This window comes from Henckelia pumila, chromosome 2 (genome assembly GCF_033568475.1).
Source record: "Henckelia pumila isolate YLH828 chromosome 2, ASM3356847v2, whole genome shotgun sequence".
Taxonomy (NCBI): domain Eukaryota; kingdom Viridiplantae; phylum Streptophyta; class Magnoliopsida; order Lamiales; family Gesneriaceae; genus Henckelia; species Henckelia pumila.
In genome coordinates, this window is record NC_133121.1 from 161,313,415 (window position 1) to 161,333,991 (window position 20,577).

The 20,577-nt window shown below is 36.1% G+C and overlaps 1 protein-coding gene across 3 annotated transcripts; it reads left to right on the plus strand.

Moving 5' to 3' along the window:
* The first annotated feature begins 9,243 nt into the window (after positions 1 to 9,243).
* LOC140882687 (probable ADP-ribosylation factor GTPase-activating protein AGD11) lies at positions 9,244 to 14,469 on the plus strand. Of its 3 annotated transcripts, none has more exons than XM_073288831.1 (10): positions 9,244 to 9,456; positions 9,633 to 9,766; positions 10,241 to 10,321; positions 10,796 to 10,880; positions 11,283 to 11,358; positions 11,922 to 12,085; positions 12,164 to 12,398; positions 12,580 to 12,696; positions 12,811 to 12,906; positions 13,960 to 14,469. In XM_073288831.1, exons 2-10 carry the CDS (start codon positions 9,712 to 9,714, stop codon positions 14,239 to 14,241), a joined length of 1,191 nt encoding a protein of 396 aa, XP_073144932.1. In that variant the 5' UTR covers positions 9,244 to 9,456; positions 9,633 to 9,711; the 3' UTR covers positions 14,242 to 14,469. The 3 variants fall into 3 exon arrangements, with proteins under 3 accessions (XP_073144932.1, XP_073144934.1, XP_073144933.1); XM_073288833.1 differs by having other exon boundaries at positions 12,281 to 12,398; XM_073288832.1 differs by having other exon boundaries at positions 9,244 to 9,396.
* Positions 14,470 to 20,577: the final 6,108 nt, after the last annotated feature.

Here is a 20,577-nt window from a genome sequence, read left to right on the forward strand (position 1 = left end):
AACCATTGGTATATCGAGAGTCGCTCAAGATTCGATAACTATGCAATGCATCTTGAAGATCAAATTAGTGACATCGCATGTGCTACTAAGAAACCATTTCTTAAATCACATCAAGTACTCTGGCCAGATATTTGTCACACTAATATCTCCTCAGATCACATAGGATATCCACACTCGCAAGTATGTGGTGAATCCTTGACAACAATGCATTGACTCCTATATGTGTCGTAACTGTACCCAATCTCGACACCTGATGACCCCCATAGAGTCGGTAAACGAGTCAAAGCACAGCACTAGCATATAGAGTCTCCATGATGTTTCAAGTCGTAAGGACTAATGGTGTACAACCAAAACCGCGGACTTTATCCACTCGATAAGTGATAACCACTTGGAAAGTCCGGATAGGGTAGTTCGATTATTCATCATATGAATATCCATTTGCATGCTTCGAACATCTCCATGTTCCCTACCAATGAAACGTGGTACTCCGCATCGCAAATGCTAGTCTCAAACTCGAGCGATCCTTATCCTTATTATCGGACGGCTCAATCGACTAGGAACGGTTTTTAGAATATACAGTGACTATAAGATGTATTTCATGATAGACATCTCCATGTTCTACCACATCTTACATACACTATAGTATATTCAAGGTCTTTATCAAAACAACAATAGTATATCACAATATAACAATATGAAGTAATATAAAGTCATTGCCATAAAAGTGTAAATAATATTAAACAAAAGATTGTTTATACAAAGAGTCATCAAAGCCCATAGCCACACAGTTGGCTCACTGGGCACCCACTCTTACAATCTCCCACTTGCCCTATAGCCAACTAGTCATACTACGTAGACCCATTGCTTCGCGATGTTTGTCAAACAATGGTCCTGGCAAGGGCTTAGTAAGCGGATCAGCGATATTGTCTGCAGAGGCCACTCGTTCGACAATGATGTCTCCTCTTTCCACAATCTCCCGGATTATGTGGTATTTCCTCAGTACGTGTTTGGATCTTTGATGAGACCTTGGTTCCTTTGCTTGAGCAACGGCACCCGTGTTGTCACAGTACACCGGGACTGGACCAACAAATTCAGGAATAACGCCCAACTCTTGGACGAACTTCCTCATCCAAACGGCCTCTTTAGCAGCAGCTGATGCTGCAATGTATTCAGCCTCAGTGGTGGAATCCGCTGTGGTGTCCTGCTTGGAACTCTTCCAAGAGACAGCACCGCCATTGAGCATGAACACAAATCCAGAGGTTGACTTCGAGTCATCCACATCACTTTGGAAGCTAGAGTCGGTATAGCCTTCCAATTTGAGATCTCGTCCTCCATACACCATGAACATATTCTTAGTCCTTCGCAAGTACTTAAGAATGTCCTTCACGGCTTTCCAATGCATTTGACCAGGATTAGACTGATATCTGCTCGTGACACTCAGAGCAAATGCTACATCCGGTCTGGTAGATATCATCCCATACATGATACTACCTATAGCTGACGCATATGGTACATGTGTCATATTCTCTATCTCTGCATCAGTCTTGGGACACATAGACTTGGATAGAGAAACTCCATGACACATGGGTAGATGTCCTCTTTTGGACCCATCCATTGAAAACCGTTTCAATATGGTATCGATGTAGGTTGATTGAGTGAGTCCTATCATTCTCTTAGACCTATCTCTATAGATCTGTATCCCAAGAATGTAGGATGCCTCTCCCAAATCCTTCATCGAAAATCTACCTGATAACCATATCTTTGTTGACTGCAACATCCCTACATCATTCCCAATGAGTAGGATGTCATCAACATAAAGTACTAAGAATGTCACCGCATCCTTAACTACTTTCTTGTACACGCAAGGTTCCTCCGGGTTCTTGATGAAACCAAAATCTTTTATTGTTTCATCAAATTTCTGGTTCCAACTTCTTGATGCTTGTTTTAGACCATAAATTGATCTCTGAAGCTTGCATACCTTATGCTCGCTTCCCATGGATGTGTACCCCTCAGGCTGCTTCATATAGATTTCTTCCTTAATGTCTCCATTAAGAAAAGCAGTCTTCACATCCATTTGCCATATCTCATAGTCATACCATGCAGCTATGGCAATCAGGATTCTTATGGACTTGAACATTGCAACTGGTGAAAAGGTTTCATCATAGTCAACTCCTTGCCTTTGAGTATAACCTTTCGCCACCAATCGCGCCTTGTAGGTCAATACCTTACCATCAGGCCCAAGCTTTCTCTTGTAGATCCATTTACACCCTATTGGAACAATTCCATCGGAGGATCTACTAAAGACCAAACTTGGTTTGTATGCATCGAATCCAATTCTGACTGCATAGCTTCAAGCCATAAATTCGAATCCGCATCAGAAATTGCTTCCTTGAAGTTTCTTGGATCACATCCAATGTCGGGTTCATCTTGATCCCCTTCAAGAAGAAGACCATATCGAACTGGAGGTCTAGAAGTCCTTTCGGATCTTCTAGGTGCAAGCGTGTCCAGCAATGGTTCCTGAGGTGTAGGATCGTTATTTTGTATTTCGGGTTCTTCTCGAACTTCTTCGAGTTCCATCATCTCGCCTTTCTTATCCAATAAGAACTCCTTCTCCAAGAAGGTGGCATTCCTAGAAACAAACACCTTTGTTTCAGCAGGATAATAGAAATAATATCCGATTGAATTCTTCGGATACCCTACAAAATAACATAAGCTGGATCGACTATCCAACTTATCTCCCACTGTCCGCTTCACGTAAGCAGGACATCCCCAAATCCTCAAGTACGAATACTTAGGAGCTTTGCCATTCCATAACTCGTATGGTGTTTTGTCCACTGCTTTAGTGTGGACGTTGTTCAACAACAATACCGCCGTTTCAAGCGCATAGCCCCAAAACGAAGGTGGAAGCTCAGTGAAGCTCATCATAGATCGAACCATGTCCAACAAAGTTCGATTACGACGCTCCGATACACCATTAAGCTGTGGTGTCATAGGAGGAGTCCACTGAGAGAGAATCCCATTCTCTTTCAGATAGTCCAAAAACTCGGTACTCAAGTATTCTCCACCTCGATCCGATCGAAGTGCTTTAATACTTTTACCTAGCTTGTTTTCTACTTCAGCCCTGAATTCTTTGAACTTTTCAAATGCTTCAGACTTATATTTCATTAAATATAAATACCCATACCTTGAATAATCATCAGTAAAGGTAATGAAGTAGGTGTGGCCATGTTGAGTCCCTACTCTAAATGGAACACAAACATCTGTATGGATCAAATCCAACAGATTCTGACTACGCTCAGGTTTCCCCTTAAAAGGATATTTAGTCATTTTTCCTTTTAGGCAGGATTCACAAGTAGGTAGAGAATTAATATCAGACATATCAAACATGCCCTCTCCCACTAGCTTGTTCATCCTCCTTGAGGAAATATGACCTAGCCTAGCATGCCAAAGGTTTGCCGGGTTTTGACTATCGATTTTCCTTTTGTTTGTTGTCGCCGGTTTATCAACATAATTCACTGGAACGTCTTTTAGTTTTAAGTTGTATAGATCGTTTTCAAGTTGTCCATTTCCAATTAAACATTCATTCTTGTAAATATTGCAAATCCCATTCACAAAATTGCAAGAATAACCATCTCTATCAAGCATAGAAATAGAAATAATGTTTTTAATTAAATCTGGCACAAATAAAACATCTCTTAACAATAATTTAAAACCGTTCTGCAAAGTCAAACAAACATCTCCAATGGCCGTAGCTTCAACTCTGGAACCATTCCCGAGCCTCAGCTGGGTCTCACCCATTCTAAGCCTGCGACTTCTTATCATCACCTGCAAATAATTGCAAATGTGAGATCCACATCCGGTATCCAATACCCAAGAAGTTGTATTAAGTGACATGTTTATTTCAATATAGAACATACCCTTTGCAGTTCCCAACTGCTCAAGATATTCCTTGCAGTTGCGCTTCCAATGACCCGGCTTCTTGCAGTAATGGCAAACATCCTTGGATTTTCCATTGTTTGAAGCCTTTGTCTTTTGCTTCTTCTCGGGCTCGACTTTCTTGGGTGGGGTAGAATGTTTCTTGCCCTTCATACTTGGCCCCTTCTTCGCAGAAGATGAGGAGCCCACCAAGAAAGCTGGCTTATCCTTCTTAAGTGTGGATTCATATGTAACGAGCATATTGACCATCTCTTCAAGGGTGGCCTCTATCTTGTTCATATTAAAATTTATCACAAATCCATCAAATGAAGAAGGAAGAGACAAAAGCAATAAATCCACATTGAGTTCATGCTCCAACACCAAATCTAGGGTCGCCAACTTCTGTATGAGCCAAATCACTCGTACCCCATGATCACGGACCGAAGTCCCTTCACGCATGCGGCACGTCATCAACTCCTTAACAGTAGCGAACCTTTCAGCCCTCGACTGAGCCCCAAAAAGTTCCTTGAGTTGCGTGTGAATGTCAGCAGCATTCACCGTGTCCTCAAATCGCCTCTGGAGTTCATCAGACATCGAGGCTTGCATATAGCATTTGGTCTTGATGTCATGGTCACACCATGCATCAAGTTTGGCCAATTCCTCCGGACTTATGTCAGCTGGTGCTTCCTTCGGAGGTGCTTTCTCTAACACGTAGAGCATTTTCTCCGAAGTTAAGACAATCTTCAACTTCCGGAACCATTCCGTATAGTTGGCGCCAGTCAACTTGTTTTGTTCGAGGATCGAGAATAATGGATTTCGCGAATTCATTGTATGAAATACTGAAAAGAAAAAAACAGACATATATCAATGATTGTTTAACAATTTACTAAGACATAAAATAGGCGAATTTAATTTTATGAATCTCACTCCCACTATTTTAACGATTTCACCACCCTCTAGTGAAAACGGGAAACTTTTTCCTTAGTGAGAACATGGAGTCCAATTGACAAACTTATGGTCCCGAATAATATCAGCCAACCATAATTCTCAAAAGGTAGAGCCCAATTGCTTCCAAAGCAACCCCCATGTGTTTACCTCATGTCCAATAAGGGCCCAATAATATGACGCCGTTTAAAGTGACATGTCAAGATGACCCATCAATATTAAGTTGTGATGGACGGTCGCCATGTGGATCCCCCAATAATATGAGCCGATCCCATGGGAGTTCCACCCAACTTACAACATTTGTCGATCCAATGTACAGCTTTCCGACGGACGGGCCCCCCCAATAATATGAGCCGGACCGTATCCGCGGGTAGCATCACATACATTGACCGTTGATGGAAGGTGGGAACATTTAAACAAATTTAAATTTCCTTTATTTATCTTGATATAAATTTTAAATCATATTTAAAATGAGGGATTTTTAATTATAAAAATATTTGTCTCATCATATTCATTTTATTGCATGCTTGCCGGATTCACGCAATTTATGTCTAAACATGCATACAATCATAATATCAAATATTATATAGGATGATCGATTCCATTTCTAATTGACCCGTGGTTGCCAATCACGGGTCTTAGTCCAATCCTAGGTAATATGCAGTATGCAATGCAATCCTATTACATGTGCTTCCAATTTACATTTCTTCAGTCTTTATTGTCTGCTGGGCCCACCGTCTTCAAATCTTGATCTCCCACTAAATCTAATGTATTTACAATAAATAACAATGACAAGTAGGGATACATTTTTAGGGGTGGGAACGGGCTATAAACCAAGCCCACTTTTATTACATATGACATTCATATCGGGCCATAAACCAGGCCCATTAATAAAACCAACAATAAAAACAAAATGTAAATTCCTAACATACACCTACAAAATTGGTCATGGCAATCGATCATCCTTATCCAATAACATTTAATTCAAAATTAATTTATTGGATAACATGCAGTGGCAATTCAAATTTAAACAAGATAAAATCATATTTTATATATAAAATCTCATTTCACATATAAAATCATATTTTATCTCTATATCAAATAAAATCATATTTTATCTATAAAATCCAATTTTACAAATAAAATCATATTTTACTCAATATATCATAAGATCATATCTTATCATCAATTGTACCAAAATAATTGATTTCAAAATTCAATTTACGGATAAAACATTAAAATTTTCCAAAAATTCAAATTTATCCAAAATCAATTTTAAAATTTACGGACTCGAACAATTCGATCCGAAATCTCGTGAACCAATCAAAAATAATTTTTGACCGGACCAAAAATAAAATTTTAACATATTAAAATTAATTTTTAATAAAAATAATAATTTTTCCCGCGGGCCGCCCGGGACACTCCCGGGCCGGCCCGCACCCGGGGCGCGGGCCGGGGGCAGCCCGGCTGCCCCCTTAGGGCAGCGACTATCGCTGCCCTGGCGGCGCCTGGTGCCGCCGCTGGGCGACGCCGAGCGCCGCCCTGGGCAGCGCCGTGCGCCGCCCTGGGCAGCGCCGAGCGCTGCCCTGCGCAGCGCCCAGCGCTGCGCTGGGCAGCGCACAGCGCTGCCCTGGGCGGCGCCGTGCGCCGCCCGGGGCAGCAACAATTGCTGCCCCACCGGGCAGCGATCCAATCGCTGCTCGGGTTTTGCCCCGGAAAAAAAAAATTTTTTATTTAAAAATATTTATTTTGTTTTCCAAAAACCGAGATTCAAAAATTTTGTACAATCGATTAATTTAATCGTTTGATCTGAGCAACCTGGCTCTGATACCACTGTTGGAAAAAACTGGCGGTCAGATCAATCACGATTGATACCCGATGCAGCGGAAGTTTAAAAATTTTATCATGGAACAATTCCATGGTGTGGGTATCAACCATTCAACGATTAAATTATTGTGTGTGTAAAATTCAAATAACAATTAATTAAATTTTACCTTCAATCTCGAATCGAGATTAATGGACACCACACAGATTTCTCTGCGCTTCTTGTATCTCCCAGGAACTGATGAACTCCTTCAATCAGGTCCACGAATGGGGTTTAAATCCCTCTGATAGATTGCACTAGAAAATCTATCAGAAGTTTTTCTGCGAAGAGATTAAACGAATCTGATTCGTTATTCCTGACTGCGATTCAAAATCACAGACCGAAATTTCTCGGGCAGAGAACAGGGAGGGGACGGCCGAAAACTTTTGAGAGAGAGGAGGGTTTCGATTTTCTGTCTCAAAAATTATGAGCTGTTGTGTCTAATTTCTGTACTGCAATAACTTATTTATAATGCAGGCCACTAACACCTTAGGGCCCATTAGTCATAAGTTGAGGCCCGACAAGCAAAGCCCGCTCGTTCAGAAATTAATATAAAATTCATCGTGACTCCGATTGATAAACCGATTTTACCAATGTGCACAGAAACCATTTCTGCACATTTTAAAGTCAAAATAAATTTTCCTGAATCCGAATTCAGTGGTTTCCTAAAATGTCCATCCCTATGTCATTTTAGGAAATCCTACTCCCTTACTCTTATTTAAAAAGTCCAACTCCTTAGTTCATTAAATTTAACTCTTTAAATTTAACTATCTCAACGGGAATTAAAACTCCATTACACTGTGTGACCCTCAATGGTTCAGGGATACAGCTAGCCGTGGGCTCACAACTCCTTGTGACTCGGAACAACACTTTCCGACTTGCCCAACGAATCATGGTAAAGCGCCTAGCAACATCGCCCCATGATTCCCTAGGTATCACTGATAGTGCCTACAAGAACCAGTAGATTTTGGTTAGCGTACAGTACGGTCCCTTCATCCATATATCCCGATCGAATCAACAACCATTGGTATATCGAGAGTCGCTCAAGATTCGATAACTATGCAATGCATCTTGAAGATCAAATTAGTGACATCGCATGTGCTACTGAGAAACCATTTCTTAAATCACATCAAGTACTCTGGCCAGATATTTGTCACACTAATATCTCCTCAGATCGCATAGGATATCCACACTCGCAAGTATGTGGTGAATCCTTGACAACAATGCATTGACTCCTATATGTGTCGTAACTGTACCCAATCTCGACACCTGATGACCCCCATAGAGTCGGTAAACGAGTCAAAGCACAGCACTAGCATATAGAGTCTCCATGATGTTTCAAGTCGTAAGGACTAATGGTGTACAACCAAAACCGCGGACTTTATCCACTCGATAAGTGATAACCACTTGGAAAGTCCGGATAGGGTAGTTCGATTATTCATCATATGAATATCCATTTGCATGCTTCGAACATCTCCATGTTCCCTACCAATGAAACGTGGTACTCCGCATCGCAAATGCTAGTCTCAAACTCGAGCGATCCTTATCCTTATTATCGGACGGCTCAATCGACTAGGAACGGTTTTTAGAATATACAGTGACTATAAGATGTATTTCATGATAGACATCTCCATGTTCTACCACATCTTACATACACTATAGTATATTCAAGGTCTTTATCAAAACAACAATAGTATATCACAATATAACAATATGAAGTAATATAAAGTCATTGCCATAAAAGTGTAAATAATATTAAACAAAAGATTGTTTATACAAAGAGTCATCAAAGCCCATAGCCACACAGTTGGCTCACTGGGCACCCACTCTTACATTTTTGGCGCAAAAATTATCACTTTTCATTTTATATATAAATCAAGTTGATCCGTGAGACCATCTAAAAAATATATACTCGAAGAAAAATATTCAAACTTTCATAATCCATTTTTTTCTTTTTCCTCTCTACTTTCTTACGTGAAACAGCCTTTTTGTGACGAAAAAATAAAAATGTAACATCAAATAATTAGGGAAAACGGCAAATTTGGTCATGTATGTTTGTCACTTTGCGATTTTGGTCCTCTATATTTTCATATTTCAGTTTTAGTCCTGCATGTTCCGATTTTTGACAATTTCGGTCTTATTTATTCGAAAATACACGTCAGCTCCACATCCGCACTGAATTGGTGCCACGTCAGCGCCACATCGGAAAAAGGACTAAAATTGCCAAAAAAAATAAAAATAGCGGACTAAAACTGAAATCTGAAAATATAAAAGTCTGAAATCGCAAAGTGACCAACATAGACATAAAAAACAATTTTCCCAAATAATTATATGACAAGGGCTCCAAAGTGCGCTTTTAGTTTAAGTGGATTTTTCATATCAATCTTTTAGGTTATTATCCACCCTCCATTGGCTTTTGGCCTGCACTTTCAAAAAATAAAATAATAACAACAATAATAATTTAAAAATAAAAATTCCTGCAGGAACCAAACAAAATCAGGGGAAAATAAAGAAAGAAAAGGAATTTCAAACATCTATTCGCGAATCGAATAATTTATTTGGTTTACATTTGGATCCAAAATCTTCACCTGCAATTGTTTATTGCAATGTATAGCTGAAATTGATTGGCGCTTTGAAAGTGGACATATATTCAATCCGTGCAACTACTTCCGGTGAACGTGATTGCAATGTTCCAATGAAACCATCTCAGTTTATCAACCTGCATCGATTATGTTAGATTTGTTTGTATATTTATTCCATTCTTTATAATTTATTATTATTATTATTTAATTATTATCATCTTTCTTCTTGGTTTTTGCATCACCATGCATTTTCGTGCTTCGTTTTAATCTATGATGATAATGGGATAATTCTTGATGTTTTTTTAAGACCCTTTTGATCAATGCAGAATCGAAGCAATAAAATGATATCTTTAAGGTAATTCCACAATTTTTTCGGACGTGGGTTTGATTTTTTTTACGGCTGAAATGTCTATGGAAGAAGGAAAACTGGAAACAGACGATGCTACCTGTAAATTTTCTGGTAATTTTACCTTCTTCTGCGGGTTTCTGTTTAGTTGATTAGTGAAATAATTACATGTTGCATTTATTGAGATTAAATTATTGCAAGTATAGGAACATTTTCACTTCATGGAAATTGTCGGTAGGAATGAAGGCTAAATATTGGCAACGAAAAAGTCAGAAGACTGTGCTATATATACGTATATATTTTTATTTGATGCTTTTAGGAGGTTTCATTTGATTGATTGATCTTTCTTCTATGGGAAAATGAGTCTGGGAAGGGGTTTGAAAAGTTGGACTTTGATGGTTAATTGGTCTCCTTTTGATCTAATCAAATACGCCGATTATTTTACTGAGAATTGGTTCAAAATTCAAATTTGGTCCAGTTTGAGTCGGAAAATTAGTGCGCAGTATTTGCTTTAGGGAAATTCATACAGAACTGCGATAGAGCTGAAATTGTTGTATTTAACATTTATTATTGCATCAAATGGATCAGGTTCCTGTCTTCATGATCTCTTACGAATGGAGACTTCGACAATAAGGGGTCACTGCCCAAAGGAATGGCTAAAGACTCCAAGTAAGTGAAACTTTAGCCATCATGATTTTCTGTGTCGGATTGTATTCGTATCTATAGAACTTGCCAATATTAATTTGTGATAATCTTTGACTGTCCCTTTTCTTGTGGTTAATTGGCGGGAGAATGTAGTACTATGAGCATCTGGTTTGAAGATTCCCATGAAAGCTTCCCTCCTTCAAATTCTTGTCTAATGTCCTGCACTAGCAGCAACAACTAACTATGTCTTCAAAATTTCCAAACCAACAATTCCATACTTGCGATGTCGATAATTCCATCGTCGTTCCTAACCCAACACTGCATCCTTTTTCACTAAGTAGATGCATAATTAATTTTCTCTTCGTTAACACGCACCTACTAGCACGGTCAGTATTGGGCTTTGTGTCAAATGTGTTTCCAGTAGATGGTTAATATGAAACTGATGTTACTGGTGTGCCACTTCTATTTTTTATATTTTTTATGCTTTATGTCTATCAGGTACGCAACGTAGGCTGGAGAGTATGTTATCTGAACCTGGGAATCAGGTATGTGCTGATTGCGGAGCCCCAGATCCAAAATGGGTGTAAGTATTGTACTTAAAACTTCGCCTTGTCTGTTTATTTAAAAAACTATGAAGTCTGCAGGGCCAAACTATCATGGAGTCTTGTTATTGAAAGTTTCCTTTTTGTGTGAGCATAATTCTAATATGGCTAAAGGTAACTGTAGCTCCGTAAGGCATTCTTCAATTATTGATTTTATATATGTGCCTTTATCGAGTCCAACTAGGTAAATGAATCTTGTTAGTATGTGCCTCTGATGAACTTAGACTTGAAAACCTGGCATGTCTTATGTGCAATTTTTGTTGTTAACTAATCATATCGGTCCTTTACTTTCAAAATCTAAATGATATCAGCTTTCTTGCCGCAATGTTTTAAGTTTTCGTATTTTTGGACGACTTCAATTATATTTCATTGTTGATGATCAGATCTTTGAACATTGGAGCATTCATATGCATCAAGTGCTCTGGAGCACATAGAAGTCTTGGAGTGCATATATCAAAGGTCTGTAATGCAGCTTATGAGTTTTTTTAACTTTGATCAAACAAGAAAAAATTACCTTGTCAGTAAGATAATTCTAACCGTTCATTTTTAACTGAATAAAATTGTGGATTGGGATGATAGTTTAAATTATTGTAGTCCTAGCTTGATTGTGATAGTGGTGGAGTGTGTTAAAAAAATTGTGTTTATTTGTACCTGTGTTATAGAAGTGGGAGTGGCTTAGATGGAAGTTTTGAAAGAAGAAGCAACAATGTAAATATATTGATTTTGAACTTTGAATTTGGCTTCTAGTGCATGTCTTGACTTTTGACTTTACCTTATTTTTTTTACCCTTCTTTCCTTTTGGCTTTTAAATGCTCAAAATAGTTTCTCCAAATACTTAAATAATATTCATAATATATATTTTCTTGAAAGCTTACCTTGAAGAATTCCTTCTAGAATCAGCTAATTAAAGATTTTTCATTCTCACTTTTTTGGTGTTGTAGAATCAGTGTTTGAGATGAGCATTATCAGTTTGACTGATATGATCAAACCAACAATTTATCGTCAAGTCATATATTTTGCAGGTCTTATCTGTCAAACTTGATGAATGGACCATTGAGCAGGTTGATGCTTTAAATGAAATAGGTGGAAACATGGCAGTGAACTTGAAATATGAAGCTAATATCCCCGATAATTATAAAAGACCAAAACCTGAATCCTCGCCAGAGGAGCGTGCTGATTTTATAAGGTAGTACTATTACAACAATTTAGGATTTTTATCCTTTATGCATAGTTATGTGTTAGAATATCCATTTTGGAAATTCAGGAGGAAATACGAGCAACATCAGTTTGTGAACCGTGATACAGCACAATTGTCTTGCCCATTTCCATTTTCTTCGTCCTCCCATTGCCGAAATTCAAGCTGTCATTCTCAATCTGCCAGTGAGAAGAGGCAATACGAAAAGCAAACAACTGGAAATCGTATCCAAGGTCTAGGAGCAGCATTTCGTAATAGCTGGAGAAAATCTGAGCACAAGGCACCAAAGAAAAATAACTCAATGGTAAATACTCGTGCTATTGTACGCAAATTAGCTTATACAGAAAAAATGCATTTATTCTCAGCCAGGATAGAACACCAATTTATAAATAATCAAGTAATTAAAGGCCTTTTCTATTTAGGTTGGTGCTTAAATTTGCGAAGCATGGATGGAGATTATTACTGATTTCATTTATTTTTTATAGGCAGGGATGGTTGAGTTTGTAGGATTGATCAAGGTTAACGTAGTGAGAGGCACCAATTTAGCTATCCGAGATATGGTGACTAGTGATCCATATGTCATCCTCTCACTGGGAAATCAAGTAATTTTTCTTGTTTGTTACCACCCACATTTGATTATATGTATGTACAAATGTTATTGATATCTAAGACTATGTACTATTTCTAGTATGACATCTTTCTATTTTTTTCGACAGTCAATGAAGACACGAGTAATAAAGAATAACCTCAACCCAGTTTGGAATGAAAAACTAATGTTGTCAATCCCAGAAAATATTCCTCCTCTAAAGTTGGTAAGTTCTTTATGCCATAGTGCACCACATGCATATATACACACACAAAAAGGGAAAAAAGAAAAAAGAAAAAAGAAGCAGTCGCAGTGGGTTTTCATGTTATAGTGAATCTTCAAAGGCCTATGCTTTCAAAGAACGGGACGCCATTAAGTAGACTTGTCGGATCAACCCTATATCGACGTACTAAAAGTTATAAAATACATTAACAGTACAACTCAAAATTTTTAAACAATCCAATAGCTCAAAACACCATGTTTTTTTATGGTTCATTTTGCAACGATTACTTTCCCCAAAAATACACGTCTGAATAATTGTATTTATTTTAATCTATAAAATCAAATATGTGATGTTTAACTCTAATATCAATTCTAGGATCAATTTTCTATCATTACCCAATATTTTAGTTATAGGACGGGAAAATTACTTTTTGTTCATGCATGTTCGATTATTTGAAATTTTGTTCTTATATGTATCAAATTTCATTTTTGTATATGTTATCTTTTTTTTTTTTCCATTTAATATTTTTCTATGTGACGCTAATGTGGCAACAATGCAGTGCTAATGTGTTGATGACATGTGTAATGTCACATCAGCAGTCTGGATGAAAATGACCAAAACTACTAAAATTCAAAAGATGTATGACTAAAACTGAAATTTGATAACATATAGGACCAAAATCTGAAAACGACAAAATTACATGACCAAATATACATTCTTTCTTAATTGTAATGTTATAGTTAAAATTTTTAAAACTGTATAATATCTAGCCCATGATTTAATTGTTTTTCCAATCGAAAAAGTTATTGCCCACCAATAGAACATATATTACAACATTAGTAAATGTCATGCAATGGTCTTTCATTTGAATATATTTCATTTTCCTTCATGTTTTTGTCCGCAATAACAAGATTCGGTCTTCACTTGCTCTACATCTAAATATTGTGAGATCTTCTTATCAATTATTCGATTCTAGAGCAGTATATTTCTCAGTATAGCAATAACTTCTTACTGCCATGAAGAGTTGTTCTAATGAATAATGTTAATGTATGCCAGCTAGTATATGACAAGGATACATTCACGACAGACGATTTCATGGGTGACGCTGAGATTGACATCCAACCGCTTCTTGCTGCTGCGAAAGCATCAGAATGCTCCTTGATCAATGAATCAATGCAGCTCGGAAAGTGGAAAGCTAGCAAAGAGAACACACTTGTAAAAGATGGTGTAATCACCTTGGAAGATGGTAGGGTAAAACAAGATATCTCGATTAAGTTACAAAATGTTGAGCGGGGAGTGTTAGAAATTGAGCTTGAATGCGTGCCTCTTACACAATAGCATGCAAAAAATATATAGATACAAAATTGTAAACATTTGTAACTTTTTCAGGAACCATTATATAGAGGTATCCATTAATGGTATCATGTTTGTTTACTTGATAAAATTGTGCATAGAAACTCCATATTTTGAAGTGAATGTTCGAGAATTTTTCACTACGAGCCTCGGGTTTGTTAGAATCAAATTGTTTATATGACTATTTCACGGTTGAGGATCATAAGCGTTGTATAGGCAATTGTGTTATGCTTACTTCCCTGAATTTTAATGTGATTCGGATGTTTCAATGTAGCTGATGATTTCATTCCTATGTGATGAAATAATGCGACCTTTCATGCTATATATATTGTATACTTTAATTGTGTTTCATAACGAAAATTAGTGAATTAAATTAGAATGCTATCAATTTACATACTCTAAACAAATGTGAATATACACACAGATTAAGTGAATTTATTTAGTGTCAATTATATTCACTATCCTTACGATATTTATAGATCGATGAAACCTCATGAAAACAAAATGATATATTAACTCTCATATTTTAAAATCTTAAGCATATTGTCACATACTCAGCTCTTTCTAAATTCACATGCCACATTTGCCCCTAGACTCCTCCCTTACGAGTATGGTTAAGTGAATAATAAGCACAAGTGACTTAAATAATTAGTAGAAAGTCAATGTACAATATTTGATGGAGTGAAGAGTGAATTATTGAGTTCTTCAGAAATGAACTCCTACCTTTATAATACAATTTCCTTACCCGATCTAGAACCTTCTACTCTCTAGAACATTATATAATATTCTATACAACAAAGTATTCTAGATCTCACTATACATTCACACAAAATCTCTAATGAGATGATCTAATGGGTAAATTTTGTGAGACAAGTCTTTTTTAATTAGATCACACATGATAAAGTACTATTTTTGATGCTAAAGGTATTATTATTTATTGTAAATATGAGCAGGATTGACCCGTCTCACAGATAAAGATCCGTGAGATCGTCTCGCAAGATACTTGATCATATATTTTTATTTAATCAATCAAATCAAATATTTATATTTAAAATGATGAGTTGAATTGTGTAATGTCTATATTTCCATTATGTTATTTTATTGCTGAAATTGGTGTTTCAGTTGTGTTTGATTTTATTGTGTGTGCTAGATTTGTGTAAGTATTTAATTCAATAATTCATTGTGTTTGATTTATTGTATTTATTTTTTAGACTATTGTAATTATTTTTAATATATTGTGTTTATTTTGTGTTAAATTGATTTTTCTAATATTACTTTATGTTTGATTTATTTTATATGTTAATTTGTACTTAAGTTTAATTTATTGTGTTTATTTTTTGGAGAGTATTATTCACACTCTAAAATATGTTAATAACACTACACCTTACCTAATTAATATATAATATTATAAAAATACATCCTTATAATATCATTCTTTATATAATAGATTTTAATTTACCTTAAAAAAACTCAAATATAATAGGTTTTGTTGTTACCTGCTAAAATTTTAATAATTTTAAAAAATTTCATTTAGTCTTATATAAATAAAACATTAAATAATAAAATATTTTATTTTGATATTAAAATTTAATCTTATTTATACGTTATCTCAAATTTTAGTATGATATGCAAAATATTAATAAATATTTTTCAAAAAAAATAAAATAAAATTGGGTGTGCAAATTTTGATTGAATAAAAAAATTATTAAAGTCTGGTATAAAATATAAATTAATCTTAAATTTAAAACTAAATTAAGATTTCTATGTTATTTTAGACTTTTAATTTTTAAAATATATTTAATTGATTAACGACATAATTTTTATGATATAAATATATGATTCGAACTCAATTTATAATATTATGTATATAAACACTAAATATTGAGATTAATTTGTGTTTATTTTGTTTTTTATTTTGAAAAATCCTAATACACAAATATATTAATTATTTTAATAAATACATTTTTAAATATATTTTATAAGATAATATAATAAATTAAAAAATTTAAAATTTAAGTTACAATAAAAATTAAAGAAGATATGACAAATTAAAAATTAAAAATTTAAAAATGAAATATAGTTCGTTTATAAAAATTGAAAAAAAAAGAGATCAAAATAAAAATAACATTCAATTTTTAATAATCGACTTTTGTATTTTTTTTTATATTTAATGTTATTAAAAAATTAAACTATATTGTTAGGATCGAAAAACAGTGTAGAGGGGAGGGTGAATACATTTTTTAAAACTTTAAAATAACTTTGATATGCTTGTTAAAAAACAGACAGAAGATTCGCTTGCTTAAAAACTTTGTTCTGCTCGAAAGATCTGAATAGATCAGGCGAAAAAATCTTCCTCGCACAATTGAATTAGAAAAGCTAATGGCAGATCAAATAAAATGAATGCAGCAAGTAAAGGGACAGAGAATTTTTATGGATGTTCGGAGCTTAATCTCCTACGTCACCCCTTCATCTGTTTTCAGAAAGATTCCACTAGAAGAATTTGATTTATACAACACTTTGTATAAATTATATTCAATCAACCCTTGAAAGGAACTTCTAGCTACACACTCTCTCTCTCAGCATATCAAACTCTACTTGAGTAACAGAACGAAGTCATAAAAATGTGCTTCGTAAACTTGATCTGGTAAGCTACAAGATGCTTTAATCTGGATCAATCTGATATTGTATGAATTGCTTTGAACTCGATCGATCTGAGAGTTTATCTAACTCAGAGCTTCAAAACTTAGATCTGGTAATCTGAATTTCTGAGTTAAAGATTGGAGTGAAGGATTTTTTATTTTTCGGATGATTTGATATGCAATCTTGAATTCTTGGTTTCGTATGTTGTTCACTCGATGTTTTTGAATCTTGAATCATCACATATTTATAGCCTTCAAAATTAACCAGTGAGCTGCCAACAATTTCTGAAAATGAGACGCCAACACATCTCATAAATTGGCTAACAAATCTTGACTTTGTTGGATATGATAACCAACGTTTAAATCTTCATTACATGCCCTTGTCCTCTAGCTCAACAACCTTTTGAAAAATAGCGGCAGCTGATCTTGAATGGTTTCATCTGATTGTTGATCTGATCTGGCTGAAGACGTTCGAGCTTGATCGGATGAAGACATTAGATCTTGATCTTTGGTCGAATATATTCTAGCCGAGTATGATTGAATTCGATCTAGCAGAAGGCATAAGAACTTGATCTGGTTGAATATATTTGCTTTGAATTTGATCGATCTAGGTTGTTCTTCTAGGGAATAAATATTTGATCTGTTAAGAAAGAAACTTCGAAAGTATTTAGATCAAAATATCTTATTTGATTCTCCCTTTTTGGTGATGTCAAAACCAAGTCTTTCTTGTCAATATTCAGACTGAATAAAGGATGCAGATCAAAAGCTTCCTTTCATAGGTCGAATAATAATCTTTGGACAATAATAATCACTGATCAGAAAACATGGCTAAACTCTTCAAACTCTGCTACTTCTTCCCTTTCCTTTTGACGCTTTGGATGTGGCTGCCTTTTCCCCCTTTTTGACATCACCAGCCTCACGTTGTAGATCAAGAATGACCGTGATTTGGGTACCAAATGTGTCATGTAGTTATTGAATCTTCATTTCACTGGAGGCCTGAATTCTTTCAAGTTTTCGAAGAACATCAATATATGATCTGATTTGTGTTCGGTGCATGTGGCTGATAGAATCAGACATCTCTTGAATCTTGTCCAGAACAGTTGTCTTGAAGGCATCCAGATCTGCAGAGTTGAGAGCAGTATCCAATTGCAATTCAGACACAATGTTGAACAATTGATTGAAGGAGTCAGATATGAACTGGGGCTACAGCACAATAGAAGGTTGTGGAGAAGAAGCAGTGTCTTTAATGGAGACTAACTCACAGCCTTTAAGAACCGGAGAGACAATTGGAGTAGGAAATATTTCAATAACTTCTATCTCATCTGAAGAGACTAGAAGAGGAGAAGGGCTTCTCTGTGGAACAACATCCTCAAGATGGAGGTGATAAAATTTCCCTTTTGCGCAGTTTCTTGAAGAAAACACTGATTCCTTCTTGAATAGTTCTGGAAGGTTGTGAAGGATAGCATGGAATGGATCAGATTTTATTTCCTTGAGCATTGGTAAGATTTCTTGATCGGGCAAATCATTTGATTCCAAATTTTTCTTCTCAGCCAAATGAGTTGCAGACTCAAGTTGAAGTTGATCTGCAACTGTAACATAAGGAATGATGGCTGTGTTCGGAACAAAATCTAACACCGTAGAAGAAGGTGGAACCACAATGTGTTCTATAGGCTCAAAAAGAAAATCCTTAATGGCAAGGTCTTCAGAGATAGGATCATAAATCTAAGATTCAGCCATATATTGATCAATAAATGGTTCTTCAATCTGAATCTCAATCAAAGGTTCTTCAATCTCAACCAAAGATTCTTAAATCTCAAGCAAAGGTTCTTGAATCATAGGGTCTTCAATCTGACTTACCTTTGGAGGAGAATTTGGTTGTACTAGAGACAGAGGTGGTGAGACATGATCATCGAAAGTGAGATCAAGGATCAGATCGAAGCTATCTGTTTCAAAAGTACTTTCAGGTGAATGAGCTTGAGCTATTTTTGTTGATGAGGCTTCAGCAGAGAAGTCTTGTCTCATCACTTTAGCAGTTGCAGCCAAGAATAAAGCATCATTCTCCAACTAGCTTATAACAGCAGTTTGATCCAAAACATCCAAAGAAAATGTATTGAACTTAGATCTCTTATGTCTCAGATCGACTCTAAGTAGGATTTCTTTCAATCTGATTAAGACAAATTCTCTTCTTTGGAGAACAGAGAAACGTCTTGAGTTTCAGCCCACTCAAGAATCTTATTCTCAAGAGCAGCAATATTTGTCAGCAACTTCCAATACTTGATGTTTGAGAAATGATCCATGGTGCGGTAATATACCCATCTATCAAACAACTTTATCTTTTCTTCTGCATTCTGGATGATCTGATGAGCAGCGAAGTCAATTAGTCTCTGTGCATTGGAGAGTGAAGCTGGATCAGATGTATCACTAGTATCTTTAGAAAATCCAGATCGAAGCATTGTAATATTCTTCTGAGTCACGGGTGGAATGAAATTCTCCACACTTGATAGAGGTATAGCTGGAATTGGAGCTGGTTGGATTGATAAGGGAGCTTTAGGAGGGGGTCGAAGGGACCTCTTCTTCTTTGGTGGAGGAGCAGTCATAATCTCAGCCAGAGTCACTTGATCTGACTAGGACTCTTCTGATTCTGTATATTCATCTATCAGTTGCCTCTTAACTAGTTTCTTCTTTGGAACAGGGGGCTTTTTAGCTGGGGTAGGCTTGTGGGTGGATGGTTTGGGGGCTTGAATGGTGAGTGGCTTTGATTCATCCGAAATAGTAAAATTTATCTAAATTGGGTGTACCATGTTTGAATATGATCAACTGCTTGGCTTGGTATACCTCGATTTCCCTCTCATTCAATGTCTTGTGAGGGTTTAGATTAGAGGAAGGACCCAGATGAACATTAAGATCATTCAAGATTTCCCCAATTTGAATTGCAAACCCCTGGGATTGGACTGTTGGGGTAGTGATCATAGCCAAATATATATTAAACAGAACAGCTGACCAATTTACCATAATCCCAGAAGAAATAGCAACCATAACCTCAAAATTTTCAGATGTAATGGTATCGAAAGAACCTACTTTGGCCAGAAGAGACTTGGCCACAATGCCGTGCAACAATCTGAATTTCATCTTCAATTCCTTCTTTTTGCATGGTATTTTGACTGGTTTGTCTGTCAGAGAGTACATCTGTTTCATCTGATTCTTCAGTTCTATAGAGATTTCTGAGAAATCAGTCATCCCTTGTCTGGGAAAATCGAAGGAGGAAGCAAACAAATCAGATGTAATCCTCACGAACTCTCCACCAAAAGAAATGGAGATAACTTGATCTTCGAACTTGGTCGTCTGAAAGAACTTTGGAATGGCCTGTTTGTAGATGACTTTGCGGCCTTCCAAGAATTTACGTAACCCTGAAGCTTCTTTGGTGCAAAACATTTCCACCATTCCTTGATCCTGGAGATCATACACTGTGTGAAAATCAATGAGGAGAACATTCTCGGTAATTGGAGACATTTTTCCTACAATTAAAGATAAAAACAAGTTGGAGTAAATTTGTTCTTTGAGGAGAAGTTCTTAGGGCTCAGTGTAAAAAGATAATAAGATGATACAGATGAATGATACAATTTTGCCCAATTACGTGGATAAATGATGCAATCAATTTTTAAATTTAAAAAAAAATACGGCG

What these genes read in the sequence shown, in the direction of transcription:
- LOC140882687 (XM_073288831.1), top strand. Translation starts at nt 9,712, where the DNA reads ATGTCTATGGAAGAAGGAAAACTGGAAACAGACGATGCTACCTGTAAA. An exon ending in TGCTACCTGTAAATTTTCTG is followed by an intron (nt 9,767 to 10,240) that starts GTAATTTTACCT and finishes CAAATGGATCAG; the next exon opens with GTTCCTGTCTTCATGATCTC. An exon ending in TCCTCTCACTGGGAAATCAA is followed by an intron (nt 12,697 to 12,810) that starts GTAATTTTTCTT and finishes TTTTTTCGACAG; the next exon opens with TCAATGAAGACACGAGTAAT.